At 44.0% G+C, this 24,485-nt stretch overlaps 9 protein-coding genes across 9 annotated transcripts; 5 read left to right on the forward strand and 4 right to left on the reverse strand.

The window, feature by feature from the left end:
- Positions 1 to 184: 184 nt before the first annotated feature.
- Positions 185 to 3,127, reverse strand: L203_104642 (uncharacterized protein; the record flags this gene model as incomplete). The annotated part of the gene is made up of 3 exons (XM_066214022.1): positions 185 to 2,323; positions 2,377 to 2,820; positions 2,876 to 3,127. 3 exons carry the CDS (start codon positions 3,125 to 3,127, stop codon positions 185 to 187), a joined length of 2,835 nt encoding a protein of 944 aa, XP_066070119.1.
- Positions 3,128 to 4,118: 991 nt separating this feature from the next.
- L203_104643 (uncharacterized protein) lies at positions 4,119 to 4,763 on the reverse strand (the record flags this gene model as incomplete). The annotated part of the gene is made up of 4 exons (XM_066214023.1): positions 4,119 to 4,289; positions 4,365 to 4,518; positions 4,678 to 4,688; positions 4,740 to 4,763. The coding sequence occupies 4 exons, from the start codon at positions 4,761 to 4,763 to the stop codon at positions 4,119 to 4,121; spliced, it is 360 nt and encodes a 119-aa protein (XP_066070120.1).
- A 1,144-nt stretch (positions 4,764 to 5,907) lies between these two features.
- On the reverse strand, positions 5,908 to 8,408 carry L203_104644 (uncharacterized protein; the record flags this gene model as incomplete). The annotated part of the gene is made up of 9 exons (XM_066214024.1): positions 5,908 to 5,916; positions 5,971 to 5,985; positions 6,499 to 6,754; positions 6,813 to 6,913; positions 6,980 to 7,045; positions 7,101 to 7,322; positions 7,432 to 7,507; positions 7,555 to 7,678; positions 7,724 to 8,408. 9 exons carry the CDS (start codon positions 8,406 to 8,408, stop codon positions 5,908 to 5,910), a joined length of 1,554 nt encoding a protein of 517 aa, XP_066070121.1.
- Positions 8,409 to 9,354: 946 nt separating this feature from the next.
- On the forward strand, positions 9,355 to 10,163 carry L203_104645 (multiprotein-bridging factor 1; the record flags this gene model as incomplete). The annotated part of the gene is made up of 6 exons (XM_066214025.1): positions 9,355 to 9,357; positions 9,445 to 9,529; positions 9,605 to 9,667; positions 9,728 to 9,800; positions 9,862 to 9,967; positions 10,026 to 10,163. The coding sequence occupies 6 exons, from the start codon at positions 9,355 to 9,357 to the stop codon at positions 10,161 to 10,163; spliced, it is 468 nt and encodes a 155-aa protein (XP_066070122.1).
- Positions 10,164 to 10,418: 255 nt separating this feature from the next.
- L203_104646 (metacaspase-1) lies at positions 10,419 to 12,059 on the forward strand (the record flags this gene model as incomplete). The annotated part of the gene is made up of 6 exons (XM_066214026.1): positions 10,419 to 10,510; positions 10,559 to 10,857; positions 10,909 to 11,106; positions 11,167 to 11,427; positions 11,482 to 11,979; positions 12,028 to 12,059. 6 exons carry the CDS (start codon positions 10,419 to 10,421, stop codon positions 12,057 to 12,059), a joined length of 1,380 nt encoding a protein of 459 aa, XP_066070123.1.
- Positions 12,060 to 14,119: 2,060 nt separating this feature from the next.
- L203_104647 (uncharacterized protein) lies at positions 14,120 to 15,324 on the forward strand (the record flags this gene model as incomplete). The annotated part of the gene is made up of 3 exons (XM_066214027.1): positions 14,120 to 14,265; positions 14,639 to 14,879; positions 14,926 to 15,324. 3 exons carry the CDS (start codon positions 14,120 to 14,122, stop codon positions 15,322 to 15,324), a joined length of 786 nt encoding a protein of 261 aa, XP_066070124.1.
- Positions 15,325 to 15,667: 343 nt separating this feature from the next.
- L203_104648 (uncharacterized protein) lies at positions 15,668 to 17,541 on the forward strand (the record flags this gene model as incomplete). The annotated part of the gene is made up of 5 exons (XM_066214028.1): positions 15,668 to 16,291; positions 16,340 to 16,445; positions 16,495 to 16,733; positions 16,781 to 17,070; positions 17,124 to 17,541. The coding sequence occupies 5 exons, from the start codon at positions 15,668 to 15,670 to the stop codon at positions 17,539 to 17,541; spliced, it is 1,677 nt and encodes a 558-aa protein (XP_066070125.1).
- A 441-nt stretch (positions 17,542 to 17,982) lies between these two features.
- On the reverse strand, positions 17,983 to 21,199 carry L203_104649 (uncharacterized protein; the record flags this gene model as incomplete). The annotated part of the gene is made up of 6 exons (XM_066214029.1): positions 17,983 to 18,312; positions 18,377 to 19,486; positions 19,571 to 19,782; positions 20,116 to 20,671; positions 20,808 to 21,013; positions 21,064 to 21,199. 6 exons carry the CDS (start codon positions 21,197 to 21,199, stop codon positions 17,983 to 17,985), a joined length of 2,550 nt encoding a protein of 849 aa, XP_066070126.1.
- A 2,607-nt stretch (positions 21,200 to 23,806) lies between these two features.
- L203_104650 (uncharacterized protein) lies at positions 23,807 to 24,426 on the forward strand (the record flags this gene model as incomplete). The annotated part of the gene is made up of 3 exons (XM_066214030.1): positions 23,807 to 23,900; positions 23,947 to 24,029; positions 24,076 to 24,426. 3 exons carry the CDS (start codon positions 23,807 to 23,809, stop codon positions 24,424 to 24,426), a joined length of 528 nt encoding a protein of 175 aa, XP_066070127.1.
- Positions 24,427 to 24,485: the final 59 nt, after the last annotated feature.

The following is a 24,485-nucleotide window of genomic DNA, read 5'->3' on the forward strand; positions in this document are numbered from 1 at the left end:
GTTAATTGAGTCCCATAAAATCCCACAACGAGCTCAAGAAGCAAGAGGATACGTCTAAACATTAATGTACAATACAAGTTATGTGCTCTTTTGTGTCATGCGCTTATTGTGTATTTTTGTTTAGTATTGACGCCAACGGGTTGATGAATCTAGAGGAGACTAAAAAACCCTCATACTGCACCTTTTATTCGTGAGTAACACCAACTCGGGCTTTCCACATATTTTCTTTTAGTGTGATAACGTTCTTCCAAGCCTTTTCCTCCCAGCTCTCTCTTTCACCTTGTTCAGGCAAAAAAGTCTTGTCTTCCTTCTCACCAAATGTATGACCTTCGTTCGATAGAACACGCTGACGAGAAGGCGGACAAGAATTACCACTTGCTGACCTCGGGTGTTCAGGTTGCTTGCTCGATTTAGGCACCTCGTCACTCTTTTCTTCCATTTCTTTAACTTCATCTCTGATTAAACCTGAGCTTGCTGCATTATCATTGGCAGATTTATATTGTGACAAACGATCTCTAGCAGTCGATTTCCTCGGAATCGGTGGTGGAAGCTTTGTAGGAGTTGTGGGTTTAGATGATGTAGATGAGGCTACAGATTTTGGAGTAGTTGGGTTGGCGGGAGATGAAACCTCAGAAATTTGTCCTTTTTCTGCTTTCTGATCTAGTTTCTCGCCAATTTTCAATGCTGCTTGACTATTACCCTCGTCCTTAATATTGTCTATAACCTCATTGTCAGGTCTTCTCCGATTATCATCTTCCTTATCCTCATCTGTAGGGGTGTCATTATGTTTGATTTCAACATCAAGAAGTTCATTAGAATATTCTTTTGGCGTTGAAAAGGATGCATCTGAGCCCGGGAGGGTTGATGAGGAGCCTGATCGATTCAGAGAAGGCTCCTCGAGGATAGACGTCTTTAACACAGTCGCTGTTTCCTGCTTATCAGCCAGATCTCTATCTTCTTTGCTGGCGAAAGTAATCTCATGTTCACAAGAAGGTCTTTCTGTTTTAGTCTTGATCTCATCGGTTGTATGCTTGGCATTGGTCTCAGCTCTGTTTGTACCTTTTTCTATCTCTTCCTTCAGCCCTTGTTGTCTCCCAATAGAGCCAATCGTCGGTTCTAGGTATTCATCCTTTTTCGCACCTAGGCTTCCGACATCGCTATCATCATCCTTTTTTTTACTCTCTTTAGGACTTTGCTGACCATTGGCGGAGCTGCCCCACCAGTTGCCGCCAGATTTGTTGAAGCCAATTCCCCATGATTTCTTCCTATCAGGAAGAGGTGGGGGCTCAATCTTGTCTTTTGCTTTCTTGTCTCCTCTAATGATTGAATTTTCAGAGGGAAAAGCATGGACAGCGGGAGGAGTGGGAATTTCAGTTGCAAAAGCAGTGCCTTCTTCGCTATTCCATACTACTTGCACGATTCCGGTTCGAATAAAATGCCATGTTTCGCAAGTAGCACGTAACCGTTCAAGACACCAACCGCTTTTACAAACCGGATAAAACCTCGAGTTGTCTTTGTCTCCTGATGAGATAGTCACTCCTTGAGAGCGGGCAATGCGAAAGACGAAGACGGAAGTCGGGATTGAAGAATTTTGTAGAGTAGGGGAGCCTGGTGGGGAGCCAGCAGGCGAGGGCACATTGCTGAATGTAGTGTTTGACGAGCTAGCATTGAAAAATGGCTTAAGTGAGAAACGTGACGTTGTAGAGCCACTGCTTCTCTGTGGGTGCTGTGGTGGCGCATTAAAATACGGGCCAGATGTAGGAGATAGCAATGAATTGTTGAATACCTTTCTCCCACACAGGCCGCAGACTAAGTCACCCCATATAGCACCTGTGCTTTGAAGTATAGATGAGACAGACATTGGCTCAATAACCAAGTCGCCAGAGATGATTGCACTACCCACTGTTCGTCGAGAAAGGAAGCTTAAAGCCGGAGCAGCCTCTAGTCTCAGAGTCGGCTCATGGTCTTCAACTAGTATACGAGCAAGAAATGGTTGGGCCAGAAGTTGAGGTAGCGTTGGAGGTGGTGGTTTTTGCCCTGTATGGTTGACCAAAGACTTGGCAGCTCGAATGTGTTGAAGAAATGTGAGAAATTCAGTGTAAGGAACATGTGAAGAGATGTATCTTCTTCTCATGGATATCCCGGCATTTAAACTGCTAGGAACTGGCTCAGGCGCCGAAGGAGGAGAGAGAGACATATTTTGGAGCTGAAGTTGCATAGCTCGTAAGGCAGCTTCAGCATTAGCAAGGTTTCCTTCTGTGAACATGAGACGCGCCTCAGCTTGAGCACGAGACATTCGTTCTGTAGCAACCATCGTATTTGCCTGATATCCTGTATGTTAGAAGCCTGGCAGGCATAAGAAACAAATATACACACCTGGTCAAATAACTTTGCTGTCAGATCATCAACTTCGCTTTCAACTTGCTCTCTTCTCTCTTCGGCGCTTCCCCTACGTCTCTCTTCTTCTACTAGTTCAGCAGCCAACCTTTGCATTTCATCTTTGATTTGATCCCTCTCTACCAGTAGTCCAGTCTTCATACTCTCTTCCCATCTGTCTCTTTCCTCTTCTAATGATCGAGCCTTGGTCTTTAATTGCGAATTTTGATCTTTTGTAGCCGACAATTCGTCTTCCAAATCAGCTGATCGCGAGATAGAAGCGATCAATTTCGAGTTGAGAGCATGGGTCTGGTCAGACAACAACAAGAGCTGGTCCTTCAGAGATGTTATTAATGAGGTAGTTGGCGAGTCTGGACGATGTCTGTTTTCCACAGCACCTTGAGATATCAATTCACAGTGCGCCAATGTATCAAGTTGTGGGGTCTGAAAGGTATTTATAAGCCTTGCACAGCGTCAACCCATGAAAAGAGATAATTACTGTTTCAACATGTTTTATTGACTCAACATCATTCCCAGTTTGATGCGTCCCAGTAATAGTTTGTTGAGCATGCTTATCCAATTTTTCAACGGCCTCCTTGCCTTGGCCTACAACACTTTCTATGTTTTCCTCCTTTACCCCAAGCTTTTCTACCTGTTGGATGTCGTCTGGCTTGTGTGTTGGTTCAAGTGATACCGCAGGCCCTCTGTCTTGTTCAAAATCAGATGCTCTTTCATTTCTATCGTTTGACATGATGTGTTGATGATTTAATACAGATATGAAAAGTTGTTCTAACCTTCATTCTTATTGTATAACAAAAACAGGAGATATAATATTCTGAACAATAGGAATGCTAAAAGTCAATTTGATCCCGTTCTCACTCACTTAATATACAATATCATCGTTTATAATTCTCAAGTCTTTTTAGGAATCGTACATCATGGTTTCAAAGATGTCTCCAAACAGCATAATGTATATAACTTATGCAGGTATGTGCAGCTAAGATATATGCGATACATGAGGAGCTGACTGGAATAATAATGATCAGGTAGCCATTTCAAAATGCTATTGCTGTAATCTTAGTTTTATCGGCCCCTTCATGGATTACGAGTACTATGCGTCCATTTCTCGTGCTACTATGCCACGCCCAAATGACCTCTCAGTCATATTTGCTCATTACTTGTCAAGCTCTGTAGCTTGCATTTGAATATCAAGATCAGCTTGCTTTAAACCTTGGAGCAAAATGAGCTCTAATATTTTCAGAGCAAGGTATAAAAGTTAGAGATAATTTCGTCTTGCAAAATATCCTAAATATGGGATCTGGGTTGTCAGAAAGAGGCAGGGGCATGTCGAACTTAGCTACTCGCCTCGAGTCCATAACAGAGTATCATCAAAGTAACAGACTGTAAGCGACGAGCAATGAATATGAGCTATTGATTGGCTGGTGTTAGCATTGGCTCTCCAACGAGAGAGAGATCGAAGCTCGAGAGAGGTCGAAGCTCGAGAGAGAGATGATGAATTGGATGTTTACTCATGGTGATATTGGAAAATTATGTTTGAATGATCCGTTGGATGATTTATCTATCTTTGGATTTACAGAAGAGGTCGGCTTGTCTAGGAAAGGAGCATTGGATCCTCATACTTAAAACCCTTGCCAAAGCAACCAAGGTATAGTTGAGGTTTTTCTTTTGTATGTCTTGGTATTAAGGATGGCAAACACTTACTGAGCTGTATTTCCCCAGCACTAAAGATTGAGCCCCTCGTTGGCCACACTGGAATCTAATTTGGATTTCTCGCCGACTGAATGCGAAGACTGAATGTGAATCAACTTGAGAATATCGTTCAATTGGACGTCTAACTTGGTGCCCGAAGGATCGATGTTTTCGCCAACAGAACCGCTAAACAAGAAAGTACTCTAGAGTATGAGGCAAGACATTGACTTAGCTATCCATGGTATCAGTAAATCCAAACCATCCGACACAACACTCACCGTGTCAAGTCTCATATGCTTTACATCTTCCTCGTCTATTGTAACCATCCCTCCACAAAGTTCTACTGTCCTGAAAAGAACTTGAGCAAGACTACGCTTATCTGCCCTAGTTCTGTCAACAACTTCAACCTTCTCTTCTGGCGTATTATTGAAACTAAAATCTTTGAGGCCAAGCGGAAGGTCGGGTTAGTACCTCAATCAAGCGCTTCCAAAGCCAGCGCCTCCCTAAGTAGGTTAGGGCTCCTCCAATGAAAGGTCGGCTGGAAGATGAGGGGATGCCTCTGTCTCCGGCGATATATAGCATTGAACAAACTTGGCATTGTTCTGAATCATACGGCTGAGAGTTGAAAGCAAATAAAATTATTTTGTACTTACTATTAGCAGCTCGACCTCAGTCATACAACCTATAAGGTCAGTGAGAGCTATAGGTAAGATGTTAATTTACAAGTTCAGCCATTACAACAGGAAGGCTGAGCGCCTGTAGAGACAATGGGAAATGTCAAGACTAAACCAAAACTAGCTGGCGAGACGTCGTTTCGAAAGACAATGCCACAAACTGGACAATGCTGTGATCAACATCTAGTGAATCAAAGAACAGAAAAAAAAAGACAGACCAAGATTAGTAGCTCATTCACAAAAGTTAATCGCAAACCCACCCATTTCCTCTTTGTAAATACTTACTGTATCTCATTTTATTAGTTTATCAATTTCAAATATTTCTGAGCTGAGGCTTACACCACTGATCATAGTGACTGTCAGGAATGGGTTATGTGTTGAGACATAGCTTCGCTGAGAAATGTCTAGCTAGAATAGACGAAGACAGCTATTTAGAGTGATTCTCTTCTACAGCTATCATTCAACAATACCACTTCCTCCCCATACACTATGTCCTGAACTCTCCTGGCTTCTCCCTGGCTATAATTCTGACAGGAAGGTAGACTGAATTGAGTGTGTCAAATCATATTGGCTCTAGAAGAACAAAGATTGAAGGGAGGAGGGTCATGTTGAAAACTTCTATTCAAGGCAGATCATTCCTGCAAAACTGTCAGAAGTAACTAGGAAAGACTTCTATGAACTTACAAGTCGGACGTTGAGTATAATCAACAAGGCATAAATATAACCGGGCAACAAATTTAAAGTCAGAAGTCGTCCACATATTTTGGTAGTCGTCCTTCATTGTCTTTGTCCTTTGACCCAGCTTGTTATATTGAATTTGCTTAATCATGTTGGCTGTTTTCAAAACCAGTAAAGTTTTTCATGGATGAGATACGTGAGGATATATGCTGCTTACAAATGTGTTATCTAAACGTATATGAAAGAAAAGCTCAACGTTAAAGAAAACTGATACATTGATCATAAGGAGAGTATGCACTGGTCCCAACCATTTCAAAGTTCAAAATGGTACAGCAGTAATATAAGTATATTTTGAAAATTCAATAAAGCACATAGAAAGTCCAGACAAAGCTTTGCAATTCCAAAATTTGTCCTTGAATGCGTCAAAGCTGTTAGGAAGAATGAGCACAGAGAATGTATGTATAAAAATCTAAGAACACTGAAAGGTGGTATCAGTCAGATATATAACGATGGAGAACGACGCATCAGATACCTTTCTTTCTCGAAGCTAGATTTATAGAGAATCAACATGTCTTGGATTGGTAAGAAGATTACTCGACTTTGCGATCCATCAGCATTTGCACTAGCTCCTTCAAAATCTCGGATTCATCGAGTGCCTTGGGCTATTTAGGTCGGAATATTTCAAGTTAAAAGAGTCTGATTTCGGTTTGGACATAATTTGATTTCTAGTTTGTGGCATTCGAAGTTGACCATCGCTCGGTGATCTCTGACATTGACGAGAATTTTGTATTGCTCGGAAGCGATTATGATTTGATGCTGTCGGTGATCGCTCATGGTTCTGTAAGACAGAACGCTGGCCGCTAGTGCATGGCACGTGGCAAGAATCATGATGGAAAGGTGTCCGGAACTGAGTGTAAGCAGAGAAACAGGCTGGAGAAATATATGGGTCATCGTAGCATAAGTTTGGATATTGCGGTAATTGACAGAGTTGCATCTGTGAAAGAGGGTCAAGAAAGTGATGTGGGACGGTCCAAACCGGGTCGCGGGGCAAGATATTCACCGTGCTAATATCAGATGGTTTATAGTTGTTCACGGTGGGAGACACCACGTAATATTTTTCATCATTTAAAGGCGTGTTAATATTCGAGGGAGAGGGAAAAGAACAAGGTGGGGATATGGAAGACTGAAGACGAGAATTTGGTTGAATGGAATACTGTAAACTTTGTAGTTGTGAGTGTGAGACCTGTTTCTTGATAGGTTGTTGACGGATAGGCTGATGAGAGTAGGATCGGTACTCTTCACATAGCTTGAGTTGACTTGCCATCTGTGAGTCAGCATGTTACGGTAACAATGCTCAGCAACACAACGACTCACTTTGCCAGTAGTTGCGCGCTTTTTTGCCTGTTCTCATCTACGTTTACATCTTCAGGTAGCCTTCCTTCACTCTGTGATGGTCGTCTCATTTTGATATGTTCCTACCTTAACTGATTAGCTCTGCACTAGGCTCAAGCCCATTGGGCACCGCGATGATTGATACGAACGTCGGAATCAGTAAAACGAACTTGAAGTCGTCCGCTAGTAAGGCCGGGGAGGCATATTTTAGCCAGCTACAATCAATAATATCTAAGAACCAGTTTCTCCGAGCCAAATCAAAAAAGTCACCCTCTTGATAGTCTCTTCAGCCTGAGCTCTAGTAGCAAGACCAACCAAAATCGGACCCTTCCTAGCCCCCTGCGTATCCACTAAAGGCCTCCATGAAACCACATTAGCAGGCATGAGAAGTTGCTTAAGTTGTCTATATGTGACAAAAGTTGAAAGGCCCTCAATATAGAGAGTAACAGGAGCTGGATTTCCTTGTACTGGTGGGTCAACAAAATAATTATCCTGCAATGTTTGTCAGTGTCGAGTTGGACAACAAAGCAACTGAACGATTTTCGATGCCATAGGCCATGTCGTGTTCTATCCATAGACAAAAGATAAGAAAAGACAATACCTTGACATATTCGCATTGGACACTCTGGCTCTTTAAACTATGCATGAACTTTTGAGCGTCTTCAGCATGTTTATACCTGCACTCTCATCAACTAAATCCAATTCACGGGAAAGGAGTACTTGCATCACAAACGCATTAGGACAAGGAGCATTGGCTTGTATTATGACGTCAATCACCTCTCCAAACCTGGTAGCATTTTGTCTCAAAACATCTTCCGTCAATCTCTCATCCACTCGATTAATAAGGACTAGACTTCAGATCAGTATCAGGGGTTGGTAAAAAAGAGACTGACTGCTTCGACCTTCAGCCAATATGGGAGTTTCTTCCAGATCTTTGCATTTAAAGCCATTAGAAGTGACGCCAACCTCACCATCAAGATTAAATCTGACAACCAGATTATTACGTCCACTAGCCTTTGGGTCGGACGTATACCTCCGACGCGTCAACGATGAAGGCATTCGGAGGCCTGGTTTACGGTGATTCGGGATAGAGCAACCGCCTGAGTCTCGTTGAGTAGTGTTTGCATCAAGAGGCCGCAAGAATAGTGGCCCGTCTCTTTCAGGATTTACCATAGGAATGGTATATGTGGCGGGAGCACAAAGAGGATCAAAACCCCAGTTCGGCTCGAGACTACTAACCATGGTTTCACGAAGAGGAACGCGAGCGCGGTTCTTGCCATGGAGAGTGTCGGACATGCAAGAAGCACCATTAAGAGTGTACGACTGTGATTCAGAAAAAGCAGAGTAAGAAGTATCCACAACACTCTTTCCGGCGATAGCGTCAGCAGCTCTGGACAGAACGATACTGGATGACTTCCAGCCGTCGCCAAATTTCTTGGCTAATGTTTTTGTGCTCAAACCAGAGAGCACAGTAGACGTTGAGCTGATAGGAGTGAGTATTGCCGAGGGGTTGCCAGAGGCGGAAGTCGTCGAAGAGTTTGTCAGTGTCGGCGAGGCGCGCGTCGGCAAATTTGTCATTTTCTTTGGCTGGGTGGCAACAAAACAAAAGACAAACTCTTGGAGATGGACCGTCACTTTTTAAACTTTTTTCGCTCATGCCTCCACGTTCGCGTCTGAGGCGGTTGAGTCAGCTATCTCCATAAACGCGCTAGATGTGGGGACTGGGTGGCGTCGCTAGGCCTGATCGCGCACGAAAGGAGGATCTACCAGCAATAGACAAGCTCTGTCTGCGTCAGAAGACGGTCAAAGCTCTGGTGACATCTCTTTTGTGATCGTCATTCTGTGGAGGTAGGCGTCATATATTGGAGGACTTATTACGGCGGCGAGGGCCGCTCAGATATAGAATGAGTGGATTGAAATGAGAATAAATATATGGAAGAGCCAATAATTATACTTTTGAAATGACAAGTGATTGTTTTCAAGCATATCATCAAAAAGCTTGATTGTTTCAATATTTCCAAGGTAAATAAGCTGAATCCACGCCTATGGAATAAAGGCAAGCGAGCGTTGTATACCGCGTCTACAGCTTTGGAGTACTGAATTTACAAACCGACTGTTGATTGGGAGTTTCCTGGAACGCTTGTGTATCAGACTTCCCTCGGTTGACTTCATTGCAGATGGAACAAGGCGCTGGGACGCTAGTTATATTATTGATGGCTTTCAATAGTGGCGATGGAATTGCTGTTTTCATGGTCTTGACATAGTTGATCAGATAATAAAAGCAAACATGTCAAGATGGGAAAGCTTGATTGAGTTACGTAATAGCTAGGTTAAGGATGATACCTGGTGGAGTGGAGGATTAGAGCGGTACTGCTTATGTAATATCACGTGGATTCCACGTGTTAAGCTGTCATTTCGTTTCTGACATATCGCTTTGAATTTCCTTCCATTTATTTCTATCCACTTATTTGTCAACTTGTTTTTCTTTTCTTCTATTTTTATTGTCGAAAGATATACACACAGCATGGTAATTACATTTCACTACTCTGGAGAAGGTGCTAAAGACTTGCTGTATTGATTATCTTGATAACATGACCTTCACCTGATTTTTCAGCCTGGTTTCGATGACTATGACAAACCGACTATCATCGGTTTCCGACAGCAGCGACCTACTGTCACCAAGGGTGCCTCCTTGAATGGTTCGTTGGATAAAACTCAAACGGCGATTCTCTACGCTGTGTGACCGTCATGGGCTGATCTTCCTTTGTGTGTAGCGGCTCAACGGTCTGGATTGGTCATTTCATCAGAATCCAAGGGAGCCGGTCAACACAAGGGCCGTAAGTTGACTGATATCTCTGCGTTGTATACCATGTCGCATAGAGCTGACCTGTAGCTAGCTGCTGAGCACCAAAGGATTGCAAGACTTGCCGAGAATGATGAACCAAAGCCTCCTGGAAAAATTTCTCTAGAGTACAGCGTTCATTGCTCTATACGTCGCAACAAAATGGCTGATAGATTGCGTCAACTGTAGTGTTGGAAAAGCAGTCACGACAGGAAGAATGGCGATTAAAAATGCCGATGGAAAGGCCATGACCCAAAAAGAACTTGCAACTTCTGTGAATGCCAAACCTCAAGACGTGCGTCTCCTTATATGCCATTGTGTTGATACGTTGAGACTAAACTACATCGTTATAGATTGCAGATCTCGAAGCCGGACGGGCGCTACCTGACCAAATACTTCTTGGCAAGCTCGAGAGAAAGCTCAATATCAAGCTGAGAGGAGCGAAGAATTTGATTGGAACACCACTGCACCCCAAGAAAGAGAAAAAGTAATTGACACAGTCACGACATGGAAGTCACTACAGCGTTCTTGACTTGTACCTCTGAGTATCTGTAGGATGCATGTCGTATGAGCTATGTAATTTTTTTTTTTTAAATCTCATCTTAAAAGGACAAGACTTGGCGGATCCGCGGGTTCGGCAGCAATCTCCCCGGTTCACAGCTTCGGATATCGCCTTTTCGTTCAAATTCTCATTTTACAAGTACATATATTTGACAACATCTTCAATTACCGAAGCTTCAATCAATATGTCTTGGAATCAATATCCTGGCAGTGGTCATCACCAAGGCGGTTACGGTGGACCTCCTCCAGGTCAATGGGGTCCACCACCACCTATGGGGCATGTTGTTTGTTCAATTTTTTCCGCTACAGACTGACATCCATCCAGCTACAACCAACCTCCGCCTCCTCCTCCTCCACAGGGATATTTCAGCAATCCACCGCCACCTCAGCAGTACAATCTGCCACCTCAGCAGTATAACCCGCCACCTCCACAATACAACTCGCCATCTCCTGCTCCAGTTTACGGAGGAAGTGGCGGTGGGTACTCGGCAGGGTACAGGCAAGGTGGATATGCCCCTCCTACAGGCGCGCCCATAGAGAGCAACTATCATCAAACCGGAGCTGGTTATGTGCCGCCTAGTGCGCCCACAGGAGGATATCCTCAATACGGTAACGGCCCTCCTAGTATGTTATATACTTTTGTACTGGGCTAGTGTTGCTGACGTTCTGTTCTAGTTCGACCGCCTACAGCCCAACAGCATTATGGGCCTCAGTTTCAAGGACATGGTGGACAGTCTGCCCAACCTTTCTTCCAGTACTCTCAGTGTACTGGTAAGAAGAAGGCGCTTTTGATTGGTATTAACTATTTTGGAACGAGTAGTGCGCTGAATGGATGTATCAATGATGCCCACAACGTACAACGATTCCTTGTTCGTAAGTTATTAAACTTCTCCAGACTCGGCGTTTAAAGTCAGTCAAACTGAAGGTACATAGAAAACTACGGCTACAAAACTGAAGACATCGTCGTTCTCACGGATGATGCCCGCAACCCTCGTCAAATCCCTACTCGCGCCAATATGATTGCTGCTATGCAATGGCTCGTATCTGGTGCTCAACCCAACGATTCGTTGTTCTTCCATTATTCAGGACACGGTGGTCAGACGAAGGATCTGGATGGGGACGAAGATGACGGGTACGATGAAGTCGTTTATCCGCTGGATTTTAAGACAGCCGGACACATTGTTGATGATGATAGTATGTTTGTCTTTTCTATGAGGAATAATGTAGGTCTTAACGGAAATGGATTAGTGCACAAAATTATGGTCCAACCTCTTCCAGCTGGATGTCGTCTTACTGCTATTTTTGATTCGTGCCATTCTGGTACCGCTCTTGACCTGCCTTATGTCTACTCCACCGAAGGAGTCATAAAAGAACCCAACCTCCTTGCTGAAGCCGGTCAAGGAATTCTCTCTGCAGGTGTCTCCTACTTGAGGGGAGATACAAGTGGTATGCTCTCTGGATTGATGGGGATTGGTAAAAAAGTCATGAGTCAAAACTCGGGTGCGGCAGGAATGTCCAAACAATCCAAGACTTCGGCCGCAGATGTCATTAGCTGGTCGGGCTGCAAAGACTCGCAAACCAGTGCAGATACGCAAGAAGCAGGGAGAGCGACCGGTGCGATGAGCTATGCGTTTATTGCAGCTTTAACCAAATATCCTCAGCAGAGCTATGTACAACTATTGAACACCATCAGAGATGAGTTGAGGGGCAAATACCAACAAAAACCTCAGTTGAGTGCTAGCCATCGTTAGTCCCTGTTTCGAAACCAGATAGTGCGTGCTGATGTGGAAATAGCTATGGACACCAACATTCTATTCATTTGCTAAGCTCACTACATGAGACGACAACAGCAAGAGACACTGGCCATAAACGCCTATATTGTTAGTGGAGCTACCTGGTTTTAGAACAATGATCCTAGCAAAATGAATTACATATTGTTTGTATCGTCTTGAGGCTATGGCTGATGATTCTTACACACGACGTTTGTAAATTGCTGAATACTCGAGTATCGTATGGGATGTGAGTTGAATTTGCTGATTTACATCAAAGCAGTGAGGAAAGCGCATTCACGACACAGATGAAAAACAACTTACTTCGAGCAATTCAATTCGTTGACCCTTTTGACTTCTACAGTACGAACTTGTCACCTTTTGGCCGTTGTCACGAAAGAAGCGCTAATAGTTGTTAACAATCCTCAGTCTAAATTTCACAACAACTGAGAGACTCTGCGCGATGGGGCTTCAAGGATTGGTTTGAGCCAGACGAATCATAATTTGAGCAATTGACAAAGCCAGATTTGAAAAGGAACTTGTCCCAACGGAACATTAGACGGAAGATTGCCAAATGCTTGAAACGTCAAAGGAAATGAAGTATACGCAGATTGTGAGAAATATTCTCTTGGTATCGTTCATGTTGACATTGTAACAGTCCTGCCCTATCCATTCTTATCTTTCATCGTTACTTGTATGGTCAATATATCAATTCATAAACTGGGGCCCAGTCTCATCATATATATTGGCTCGCCTCAGTTTCACGTTCTTGTTTCCTCGCCATCTCAACCGAGCCTTGTTATGCTTGTAGCATATGGCGCAATTCCAGTAACGAACGGCGATGCTGTGGAGGTGTTGTATTCTTCATGACAACCAACTCTATCTTTAATGCTAGGAGTATCGAACATACAAACTGAAGCTGGAAAACTTTACAAGAAGGTCAGAAAGAAATAAGGATGTGAGCTGGGATTGTCAGAGATGCTGAGGTTTTGCCTTTGTGTATGTAGGTTGACGGTGATTACACTTTGGAAAGGGGCGTTGACTGATACTACTGGCCAAGTAAGACCACAAGCTCAACATATATAAGCAGTACGGGAAACTTTTGCATTGGCACAAGGAAAGCATGCTGGTCGTAAAGCTGGCTCTACCAGGCTGCGAGACTACCAGCCAAATGAGTGAGCGTAATCCCGTGGGCGATAGCCCACTGTACTTTTTCTCTAGCTCCTTGGCTGACTGACGTGACAACATTTCCATAGCTACCATTGCTGTTTTCCATGCTGTAAGTTGCTCAATCTCGAAGTTTCAGCCAAGAGAGATTTAGATATAGGTCGGCTGCAAGGGACTGAAAAGAGCAGCTTTGCGTATTGCTTGAGAGGCTCAGGCGGTGAAGAGGTAAGGGAGTTGAGACTATCAAACAGGGAAAAGAATGATAGGATAAAAGACTAATGAGTCTCTTCTTGATCCTTCCAGAAAGCCCAGTCCAGTGACTAGGATTGTTTCGGCTACCAGACAATCTCTTTCGGTTACAAACCATTTTCTGCCAGACAGAGAGGAATTCCCAATGGGACTTTTTTACATACAAAATCTTGCCAGCAACGAGTACAACACCCAACCAGTACAAGAAAACCCATTCATATCCTGATTTTCCTTTTTGCTGAGACCAGCTCAAGTTCAACGATGTCTTTAAAGAGTTGATGCCAGGAATATCCAGTCTGGCCCGTTCGACCTGGGTAGCGTCAGAGCGAGTACTGGACATGACTTTTTCCGTTTTTTTGAAAAAATCGTCATCTTGAAAAGGTGGAAGCAGCTGGGCGAGGATTCTTTCGGCCTTCTTCTTGGGTCAAGGACTCAATAAAGAAGATAGTATTACACGAGTGCGACAAGTAATGCGCCCTTTTGATGTCTGATGTTGACTTTTTGGGCTCCAAGGTGGCCATCTCAAGAGGAAATCCAACACGTATCAAAATGGCACTGGATCAGACACCTTTCATGGCTTGCGCGTTAAGACTAGCCTTTGCGCCGATTGACAAATGTTCTGATGAGTGTTTGTAACAGCCGGTGGATAGATATTGGCTATGTCGTAGACCAATTCACAAAAATACCTTTTTTATTACAGCATGAGCCAAAGTGAAAACGATGAAGTTGAGAAAGCTCTCCTACGTTCTATGTTTGGACCAGGTCATACAAGCCCCCTAGATATACTTTTGGATGATATTGATTGGTTACGCAAGGAGAGAAAGATTTTTTCTACAAGAAAAGCCCAGTCAGTTCTGCTCAAATAGCGTCATAACCAAGCCCCATGTCGCTTCTGCAATGCAAGCCAGCGTCAAGTCTGTACATGAGCAAGACAAAATAACCGGAAACGTCCACCAAGCAGAGGCTTACTCGGGGTTGCATTTAACTATTGAATATTCTGTTAATACAAAAGAGTTCCGTACTGCCTATATATGTTGATTTTGCGGTCTTACTTGGCCAGTAGTATCAGTCAACGCCCCTTTCCAAAATGTAATCACCGTCTTTCTCAATTGCTTTAAGCAACATCCACATCCCATATTAGAACAATGTCGAGCGCGTTCGACACTATGCCTCTCTCGAGACAGAGGCATCTTCCCGATTACTGACAAATCCTTCTCCAGATACCTGTCTAGCCACGGAGATAATGCTTTCCGATACGTCCAGCCCAAGCATCGTCTCGAGCTCTCGCTGGTTCTCAAAGGTTTTTCTTTTGGCATTAGACCAGGAAAAAAAGTAGGAGTTATCAGAAGAACAGGAGTAGGCAAAAGCAGTATTGTTCAAGCACTTTTCCGAACCGTCGAGATTTGTGGTGAGTTGATTGAAGTCGATGGGCGCGATTTGAAGAGCTTGAGACAAGTCATGGTAGATGAAAACATTTTTAGCTGTTGCCTGCTGATTTTTGAGGCAGCGTTTAGCCATCATTCCTCAAGACGTTTTTCTCTTTGCAGGCACAGTGCGCAAAAACATCGATCCAGAAGGGACGAAATCTAATGTCGAACTAGATATGGGTTTGAATCTGATTCACTTTGAAGCGTCAGATGTTACTTGCGAGAAATCAAAGCTTGATTCCATAGTGGAAAATGAAGGGTCAAACTTTCGTGCCAGTGAGAGACAGCTCATTTCTATTGCCCACTGTGTACAGACAGTAGTGTATTATGATCGTATTCCAGCCATGGACGTTGGTGAAGTGGTAGAATTTGCCAATCCCCATTTGCTTTTTGGCAGTCTAAATTCCATATTTTGCGGGCTTTGCGATACAAAGGCAAGTTGTGCTATATGGTGGGACATCCCTCTGATTAGAGCTTGAATCGGGAAGATTTGCTGAAAATATTTGAAGATACTGCAAGGATGGATAAACCGTAACTTGCCGAGCTTCATGCTTGATGATTTAATTCTATAGCCTATAAATTCACATTATCTCATGAATACTCTTATAAACCATTGTAGAGAATAGAAAGAAGAAAAGATAATGATACAAGTCCCCTCCACTTCCCATGTTTTATCATCCTTACCACGTGGTAAATTTCATCCAGCATTCACTTTGCACAATAGCTTGCTCCATTCCTTTTGATTTATTCTTTATTCTCTCTTCTTCATCTTTTCACACTTTTCTTACAGAGCGACCCTTCTGATCTTTCTCATCGCTTACCATGCCAGAGCGTCGCTCTCGCCTCGCTAACCTAAATTTCAAGCTTCCCATCTTTCATAACAAACATACTTTTTCATCTGGCCCAGAGTCCGACGAAAGCCACCTGCGTTCTTCCCATTCGGGCTCTTTGCTTGCCGTCAACTCTATTGTAGATAGCAGTCATGGAGCTAGACTGTATAATCGACCTTCGTCTCCAGCCTTCTCGGAACAAATGTCAGGCCAAAATCACGGTCAACCTCAAGAAGTCACATACGGCGACGATTTAATGCCTCCTGTTATGCCATTTGCGCCCAATGACCCCAAGCCTTCGTCTCGCAGAAGTTCTGTTCTGTTTCCGATAGATAAAGACTCTAAGAATAGGGATTCTACTTTATCTCTCAATTATGTTCCTGCCAAGTTCACACGACTTCATGCTCCAGGAGATTACGCTCATCGACGGACAAAGCAGGGCGGCGGACGAGATGCTTTTGCGGCTGGAGCTCAAAGAATGGGCCAAATGGGAACTGTTGATGATGATGAGGGCATGGTTTTCCAAGTGACCAAAGATGGATTAAAGCCTAAGCACAAGCGAGCCGGGTTGAGATGGAACAGGTTCAAGTGGGTGTTATTTGGGGCAAACATCGTGGTAAGTAATTTTGTATGGCGCTTTCAATGGGTGTTGATCAATTTTTAGCTTTTCTGTTATGGCATGGCAACTCTTATTTCCGCTATTCTTGTGTGGCTCAACCTCTTTTATCAATCTGATGTCATTCGTGTTGGTAACCGTACTGAACTGATCAGTACGTTTGTCTCATCTCTGATCAGCCTTACTTGTTGACATTGCTATAGTTTCCACTATAGCAGCTGCTATGCTCGTTTTCACATCCCTTCTCGGCTTTGCTGGTATCTTCCTTAACAACAGGCCTTTCCTTGCCGTTTTCACCTTTTTGCTCTGGGTTGATCTCGGCCTTTTGGTTGCTCCCGGCTACCTGACCTATAAGCGAAGGACTTTTAATTTGGAGGGTAAGATCAATTCTCAATGGTCTAGAACATTGGGTACACAAGGTCGTCTCCGGATCCAAGATGCTGTCAGTTTTGATTTGAATGGTGATAAATGTTGCTGAAGCTTGATTAGCTCCGATGCTGTGGTTACTTTTCGCCTTTTGTAGAGGCCACTGTTTCTCCTCTCTGTTACTCTCGTTCCAACTTTCCTGGTTGCAAATCTCGTTATCATCATCTTGAGCGCCACATCCTCGGGATCTGGTATACTGTGTCATTTGCCATTGTCCCTGTCCATATCCTTATCATTGTGGCGGGGTTGCTATGTTCCAACCATGTGACTTATAGATTTGGCAAGGGTTTGACTCCATGGAAATACAGATTAAACCTGCAGAGTATGGCTAAAATCATGGACGAGTTTGCCGGGTAGGCTTCAGTTTCTGTTCTTAAAGATTGGGGCTATTGCTTAAATTGAATAGACAAATTGCTGCCTTACACGGTCCAGACATTGCCAACGAGGCCATGGAAAATTCTTCATACAATCTTGTTAATTCCAAAGACGATAGTTCTTTCCTTTCCATTCCATCTCGCAGTGCATCAAATGCCAACCTCAGTAATCTCCTTTCACTTCCGGGCTCTACTCGCGGTATCTCCTTGTATGACCCCACCAATCCTAGAGCCAGCCATGACCTTAGCAGAGCAAGCGTTTATGGTAGCGCAACTGATCTCAGTCAGAGCCAGAGTGGAAATGGCTTGAGCTCGATCGCCGCTGCCTCTGGAAATGGATCAAAGATCGAGGGATATCTTCACAGTGATGCTACAAGAGGCAGTTCAAGCTACGGCCGCCAAGCGAATGATAGTGTAGTGTCATTTGAAAGAGATGACCGTCGCCGTTGATGGTTTGCCATCTCAATCACTCTAAAATACTTTGGAAAATTTTCATTCTTTGAATAGATTCAAATCGGATAGAACACAAGCATGTACGAACCGGACTATATTTACATTCATTTAACTGTATTAGCGCAGTGTGTAATCGCATAGGCATTCGATGAAAACTTATTTGACATGGATATACATGATTTTGTTTATTGCACTGTCAATTTAGCTTTCATCCATAAAACTGGAGATATGTAGGCTCTGCCATAATAAGATCTATTGTCCAACTACAAACTACAGGCTACAAACAATGTCTATGATATCGATCTGTAAACAACAGGATTAGGTCAAAGTCTTTCTGATATCTGACAGAGCAATCATCATTTTCACGAAAACTTAAGTTAAAGACGAAATTTCATTTGAACTCAAACATTTTAGACTAAATTATCTGACTCTCATCACTCAAACATCTCCTCGTTGAATATCTTGCTGGGCATGCCTTTCTTCCCTGTCTTGCCTAATACCCCTATCATCTCTATTGTCGACAAAACCTCTCCCGCCTTCCCTAGGTCCATTGATCTTTCGGCCCCTGCCTCTCCTTCTTCCACCCGAACTATCAACAGGTCCACCGTCCCATCCACCAAAATCATCTCGAGGAGCCTCGTGATGATTATCGTTATCACGAGGCCCACTGTTACGGTCCATAGGAGAGGCAGAGGACGGAGGGCCAGACATGCGTTCAGCCAAAGGTCTGGGACCTCGTCGGTCTCGGCGATCATCTCGATCCTTTATCTATGTCAACGATTGTTAATTCAAAAATCAAATAATGGGCCAAGATACAAGAGAAAAGACGTACTTGACTGGCTCCACCCATAGGCTCGGCCAACTGTGAATTCGAATCCATCCTTCTTCCGAGCCTCATCAGCAAATCTTTTGGTGGGGGACCTGCGAAACCGGTGTCTTGTCGGCTACCCCAGCCAGAAGATGGAGGCGGTGGATAATCCCTTGAACCCCGAGACGATGCAGGCGGCAAGGCGCGAGAATGCGCTGGCGAAGGTGAACGTGGACCAGGGCCGCCATTGCCGCCCATAATTTTACCCGTCGGCGGAGGCCCGCGGTAACCTGGAGGCGGAGGAGATCGACGACGGTCGAACTCACGCTCACGAACTCGGTAATCTCGATCTGAATGGGTACGGCCTAGACGGTCGCGCATAGAAACACGAGGGGCACGATCGTTGGGATGAGTGGACGGGTAAGTATCGACAGGAGGTCCACGGAAACCAGGTTCGCTTCTTCGATCATCGCGAACAGGGAGACGATCATCATCTCTTCGAGGGCCATACCTATCTCTACCACCACGGTAATCGCGATTTCCAAAGTCCCTTTCTGCAGCGTTACGCTCAAATTCCAATTTCTCACGCTTTTTGCTCTCGCGCTCCAGATCTAGTTGACGCTGATGCTCGAGCATTTCAATTCTCTGACGTTCTTTTTCTTCTTGTTCGAGTCTCCTCTCTTCGTTTTTTACTTTCAACAGTACTTCCTCAGCTTTCCTGGCTTCCTCTCTCAATCGAGCGCGCTTTGCTTCCGCGGAGTCTTCAACAGCAGACATAGATGAGGGAGGCGGGGCCGAAAGAGGAGTAGAAACGGCATACCTTGGAGCAGAATTATACTCCCTAGAGTCTCTGGTGTCTCTGGTGTCTCTGGTGTCTCTGGTGTCTCTGGTGTCTCTGGTGTCTCTGATGTCTCTGATGTCCCTAGATCCTCTCTCATCTCTGATATCACGTCGAGAAGGAGGCACATTAGCTATAGAAGTATTAGGTAGCGCTCCAGATGGAGGCGCCGGAGTGTTGGAGCCCCAACGATTGTTCTGAATAGGAGCTGTGTTGGCGCCTTTGGCAAAAGCAGGTGCCATGGACACCGGAGATGGCTGAGGTTGACCATGTGGAGTTTGGATTGGACCTCGGTTCTGTTAATGGCACAACCGTAAGATCCAGTGAGCATCAATTAGTTTCTTGCCTTCGCTCAGATGTGGATAATGGGACGAGCTCACGTCAGGTCGCTTTTCAATGTTTTCTTCTGGGCCGCGTCCAAACCCACCGGAGCCTGGGGGTGGACGGTCAAAGCCCAAAGGGCCTTGCCTATCCTGGAAGCTTCCACGAGCAGAGTCCACTCTGCCGACACTAGCGTTTACAGCGCTGCTGGAAGGGCCAAAAGGAATATGAGGAGACTGGTTTCGGAAAGGCTGAATGGGAGCATTTGGTCCTGGAAGCGCCCAGAGTACTGTGAGCTTAGGTACCCCACGACAAGATGATAGCTGAGAAAGAGACTAAATAGGTACTGGGCTGGGTACGAATAAGATTCGTCTTATTGGATTACATTACAATCCACGTTTGATCCCCAATTACAGAGTTTTTGAACGGATCCAAGGGATGACCTCGCCACAACTTGCAAGAAGCATTGCTCTTGGCCGGTGAAAAAGAACACAGTCAGGGTAGTTTGACATTGTTGTCTAGATAGTACCCAGCCCAGCTTGACATAATGGCATGAAAGGTCGCATAGAGCTGATCATGCCCCAACCAAATAAAACCGACCTACGTCTGAAATCTTGTCCTTTCCCGGCTATTCCTGGACCTTGAGAAATGCGAGGTGGGGATCTTCGACCACCGTCATCTTGTTTGTACCTTTTTGAATCAAGGCCGTCCCTTGGGGGAGGAGAGCGACCTCTCCTTCGACCATAACCGCCTGGCTGTTGAGGAACAGAATCAACTGGTCCTTGATTACGTCTGGAATAGGCAGAAGACACGTTGCTGTTAGTCTCTGCTTCAACAGCACTAACAACATCTGCAGCGGGTCCAGCAGGCACCCGTCGCTTATCCCTAGAAGGCATAGATTGGTCAACTTGAGTAGATCGGGTCTCCCTGCTACTACCGAGTGGTATCGCCGGAGTCGACGGAAAAGGATCAGCTTCGCGATCAAGCAGTGGTTCGACGGACAAAATAGGTTTTTCCCAGACCGTCGTATTGCTTTCTTTATGATAATAGAAAGGACGTTTGTGAGATTTTGACATCACAGCCGCCCATCCTGGAGGGAGTGGTGGAGAATCTGCACGGGTGACATCGGCATTCGCTTGCCCATTAGTCCTTGAAATTGCCTATTAGGTAGTCCAGAGTTGTATTGACGAAAAAGGAGAAAGAGAAATTTTGAGGAAGCAAAAATAAATAGGACGTTAAAATTCGCTCTCATCGGGGCAGAAAAATTTCCTCGTTGGGAGATCGAGGTAGACTCGCCTGGTGTTCGTTGGCCGGATTTTCAGCCGATCCAAATCCGCTCTGAGAGTCTCCTTGGACAGATTCAAGACGGGCGCGGGGGTCGGCACCCATTCGATTACGGCGAGGACCTGTCGGCGGGTTCTTGGAAGGACCAATAGGAAGCTGACCTCTATTGGTACTAGCGCTAATGGACTTTCTCCCAGGAGACATCATAGACCTGGGCGCTATACAATTATCAGACACGGTCAAGTGTGTGGCAAAGAATAGCATCTACCTTCCGCATCTTCGGCGCCTTCGAGTGATATGACATCGTCGTCAACCCTGGCATCGTTGTCGTTGTTTGCTGGGCCCGCCCCGCGCCATTCGTCTTCCTGTTCTTCAAAGCCCCAGTCGACTTCTTCGTCTGCCATTGTTTTATTATCTTTACAATAAATCAATAATAATGGATGGAATGAGTTGAGGATGAGAGTTTGAAAAGACGAAGAAAAGAAATTGGGAGAAAAGGGGCGGTTGTAAAATATTACGTAATGAGTACATATCCCCTGTAATTACACATTGTACTTTCATAAATAATTTACATTATCAAGTGAATCATTTTCATTTAAATCATATTTTAAATATCTTAACACGACATGGCTTCAAGACCTGTAGCCTTTTAAACGGAAAAGAAAACGGGACAACTATGGCCATTCAGTTCTACAATATAGCCAATTGCAAAGCTTTCGGAGCACTACCGTCCCATCAGACATCTCTTCTAGCAAGCTTGGCCTAACGCTCAATGGAACACGTCTTAGGTACAAGTATGGATCAAATGACAGGATAATAAACGATCTGGAAGAACCTTTCCAATCTTGTCACATACCCAACCTGGATTGTCAAAAATATTTGCCAAAGTTTCATGATATTGAAGCTGGCTTTAACTCCAAATAGCCTTTAGCAACAATCGCAATTAAAAGAAAACCTCGTGCCAGCACCAGAATATTATCAGATAACCGTTCAAGCTTGGTTAGAATAATATGGCAAACCAAAAGGCTGCAGAAATTGGTATCTGGAATTTTGACGCTGAGACCTTCACCATGAGTGCTACTGGAGTGGCCGAGATCCTGCCTATGACTGAACAGAGAAGCTGCAGGAAAGTGTACTGGCAGACCACCGAAAATACGCAACCATTATTCAAGGTACTAACACGAAAAACTGGTAAATACTACTACAGGCGGCGAAGATCCAGAGATCTCTGGATCATGGTGATTTTAATTACCCGAGTGGACAAAGAAGATTCTTAGGCAAACATTGATACAAGACGAATGAACCAATCCGAGACTGGATCAAGCATTTCGCTCCGGAAAACCATCCACACCATACCGAAAATTTTGGCATCATGAAGAATAAAAGCCATTGCACAATTAGCAGAAATCTTTGTCATAGTCCTCGTACGTGCTATATATCAAGTGAAGTGTATACGTTAGGATACCCTTATGCAAATGTATGTGATTATCACTATGATTAACTTGCTCACGGTGAAGCCTATATTTATAGTGTTTAGTGAATTAGTTGATTCTATAAATCATTTATATATAATCACAGCTCAATGTAATGTTAAGTCGACCCATTTTTTGCTTTTTCAGCTTGATATTGTACTGTAGTGGACACCAGCAAGTAGAAATTTTCTGTCGTTCGATGTGTACTGTGATTTTCTTGTGAGTTAAATTGTTCTCCTTTCCATGTATACTTATGGTCACTGTGCAGTTGTTCAAGCTCCATTAGAATCAACCCAATCAACTTATAAGACCGGCGGTTTTATAATGTCCCTTCTGGGTGGTGATAATCAAAACATATCACGATATCAGTAATTTTACTTGACACAATCTATCAGGATAACCTTATTCAATTGTACTGCAAGAGGAGAAAAGATATAATAATACCGCTGGTAGATAGATGAGTTGTTGGAAGCGCTCGTCAGTATTCGCCTCTGGTTTAAGCGGTTTATTGCGCCTCTTTTATCGAGGGTTAATATTGCTACCCCGGTATAACAGTTGGAACAGCCAAGGGTCGATAGCAACGTAAATCAAAAGTAAAACCAAAGATACTCTTGTTCGATAGTTTAATGAATACAAAAGCGATTTCATAAGACTGAGCGCCTGCCAAATGGCTCGAGAAAATACCTCTTGTCGCCAGCAGTATCATTAATACTGACAGGACTTGCTACTTTGAGGAAACCTTTATAAAAATAAGTTAGCAAAATATGCGGTAGTCACCTATAAATGACAAACGGACAGCCACAAGCGCAAGTTTGCAAATAACTACAGTCTCTAACCTCTGCATCCCCCTGGTCAATATGAACAAGTGGGTAAAGGGAAAATTGGGTGAGTAGAGCTGAAAGATTACACACTTTTCCATTCAATTCACTCAATCCATTCAATCATCGATACTTGTCATTAACCTCTCCCCTTATTGTTGGATTTTTACGGACCTATCTGTCGGGATCATGTACAAGGAAAGGATATAAGAGCACAGCATACTGTGTATGCAGAGGAAATAGTATAATTGGTTGAACTAGAATCTAGCTGAAGGACGTAGAGCAAAGAAGGTATAAGGAAGGAATCGTGGTTCATAGTTTCCCAAGGAATGAATCTTGATAGCTGTCTTCATCTATTTGAGATAGATGTTCATAGATAACTCACTTGTCCCAAGAACTCCCAGACCAAGCCCAAGAATAACCTCACTCCTGACACTATCCTCAAAGAACTTGGCGGCATAGCCCATCCTACTAGGAAGCTGGTGGTCGCCTCGCAATTTTAGTTATGAGGCTCTTTGTAATTATAAAGCTTGGTCCTATCATAGCACAAATAAGAAGGAAAAATAAACAAGAAAAGATGTCAAAAATCTAATATATAGTGTTTAGTTTTCTCTCAATTACGACTATTTCATTTTGATTGGTATTTTTACGTAATCTTCAATTTTGAGATTGACCAGTTACCATTGACTTTGAAAGTTCAAAAACGTATATATCATCGAGTATGTTGGATATTCCCCAATTTCTCAAGCCATACTTGGAAAACTATCCACTCCAAGCAGGACCATTGTTGACTTCTGTCAAAGACCTTTCTCTTTGTACGTTTAGCGCCCATGTCTGGAGTCTTTTTGACTCGAACCGCAGCCATAGGATGGTCAGATTTACGAGTGGTACGGCTCAAAGGTGAGGAAGACTGGGTCGTCGTTGTTGGGCGCAAAAAGAAGCAAGTGAGTCATGATTGTTGGTTGTCTCAGTCAAGGCTCAGATCAATAGGACCCTCTGAGGGCTATTCTCCCCCTTCCGCTACATACAACCTCTTTACGTCCATCTTCTTTACGATCTATATTCTCTGGGCTGGCTGGGTTGCAGGCAGACAAGCTGCCAGAGCCTATACCTCCGTTTGCACCTTTGTTGGATGAGCTTTGCGAGAGACTTGGGAAAATTGATCAAGCAGTGAATGATGAACCACAAGGTCAGGAGCAGCAAAAGAACGAGCAAGATAGAGAGACTTTAGAGGTTGATCAGAATACACTATACATGGCCATCGTCACTGGTGACTCGACCGTTGTCTATTACAAGGTCTCAAAAGGCATCAAGAAGCCTGCAGATATTCCTGATGAATAAACGGTTCTCTCGAAGAGCTAAGAGCGTTAGAAAGTTTGTAATAGAGAAACAATTCATTG

The sequence above is a fragment of the Cryptococcus depauperatus genome, chromosome 5 (assembly GCF_001720195.1).
Source record: "Cryptococcus depauperatus CBS 7841 chromosome 5, complete sequence".
Classification (NCBI taxonomy): domain Eukaryota; kingdom Fungi; phylum Basidiomycota; class Tremellomycetes; order Tremellales; family Cryptococcaceae; genus Cryptococcus; species Cryptococcus depauperatus.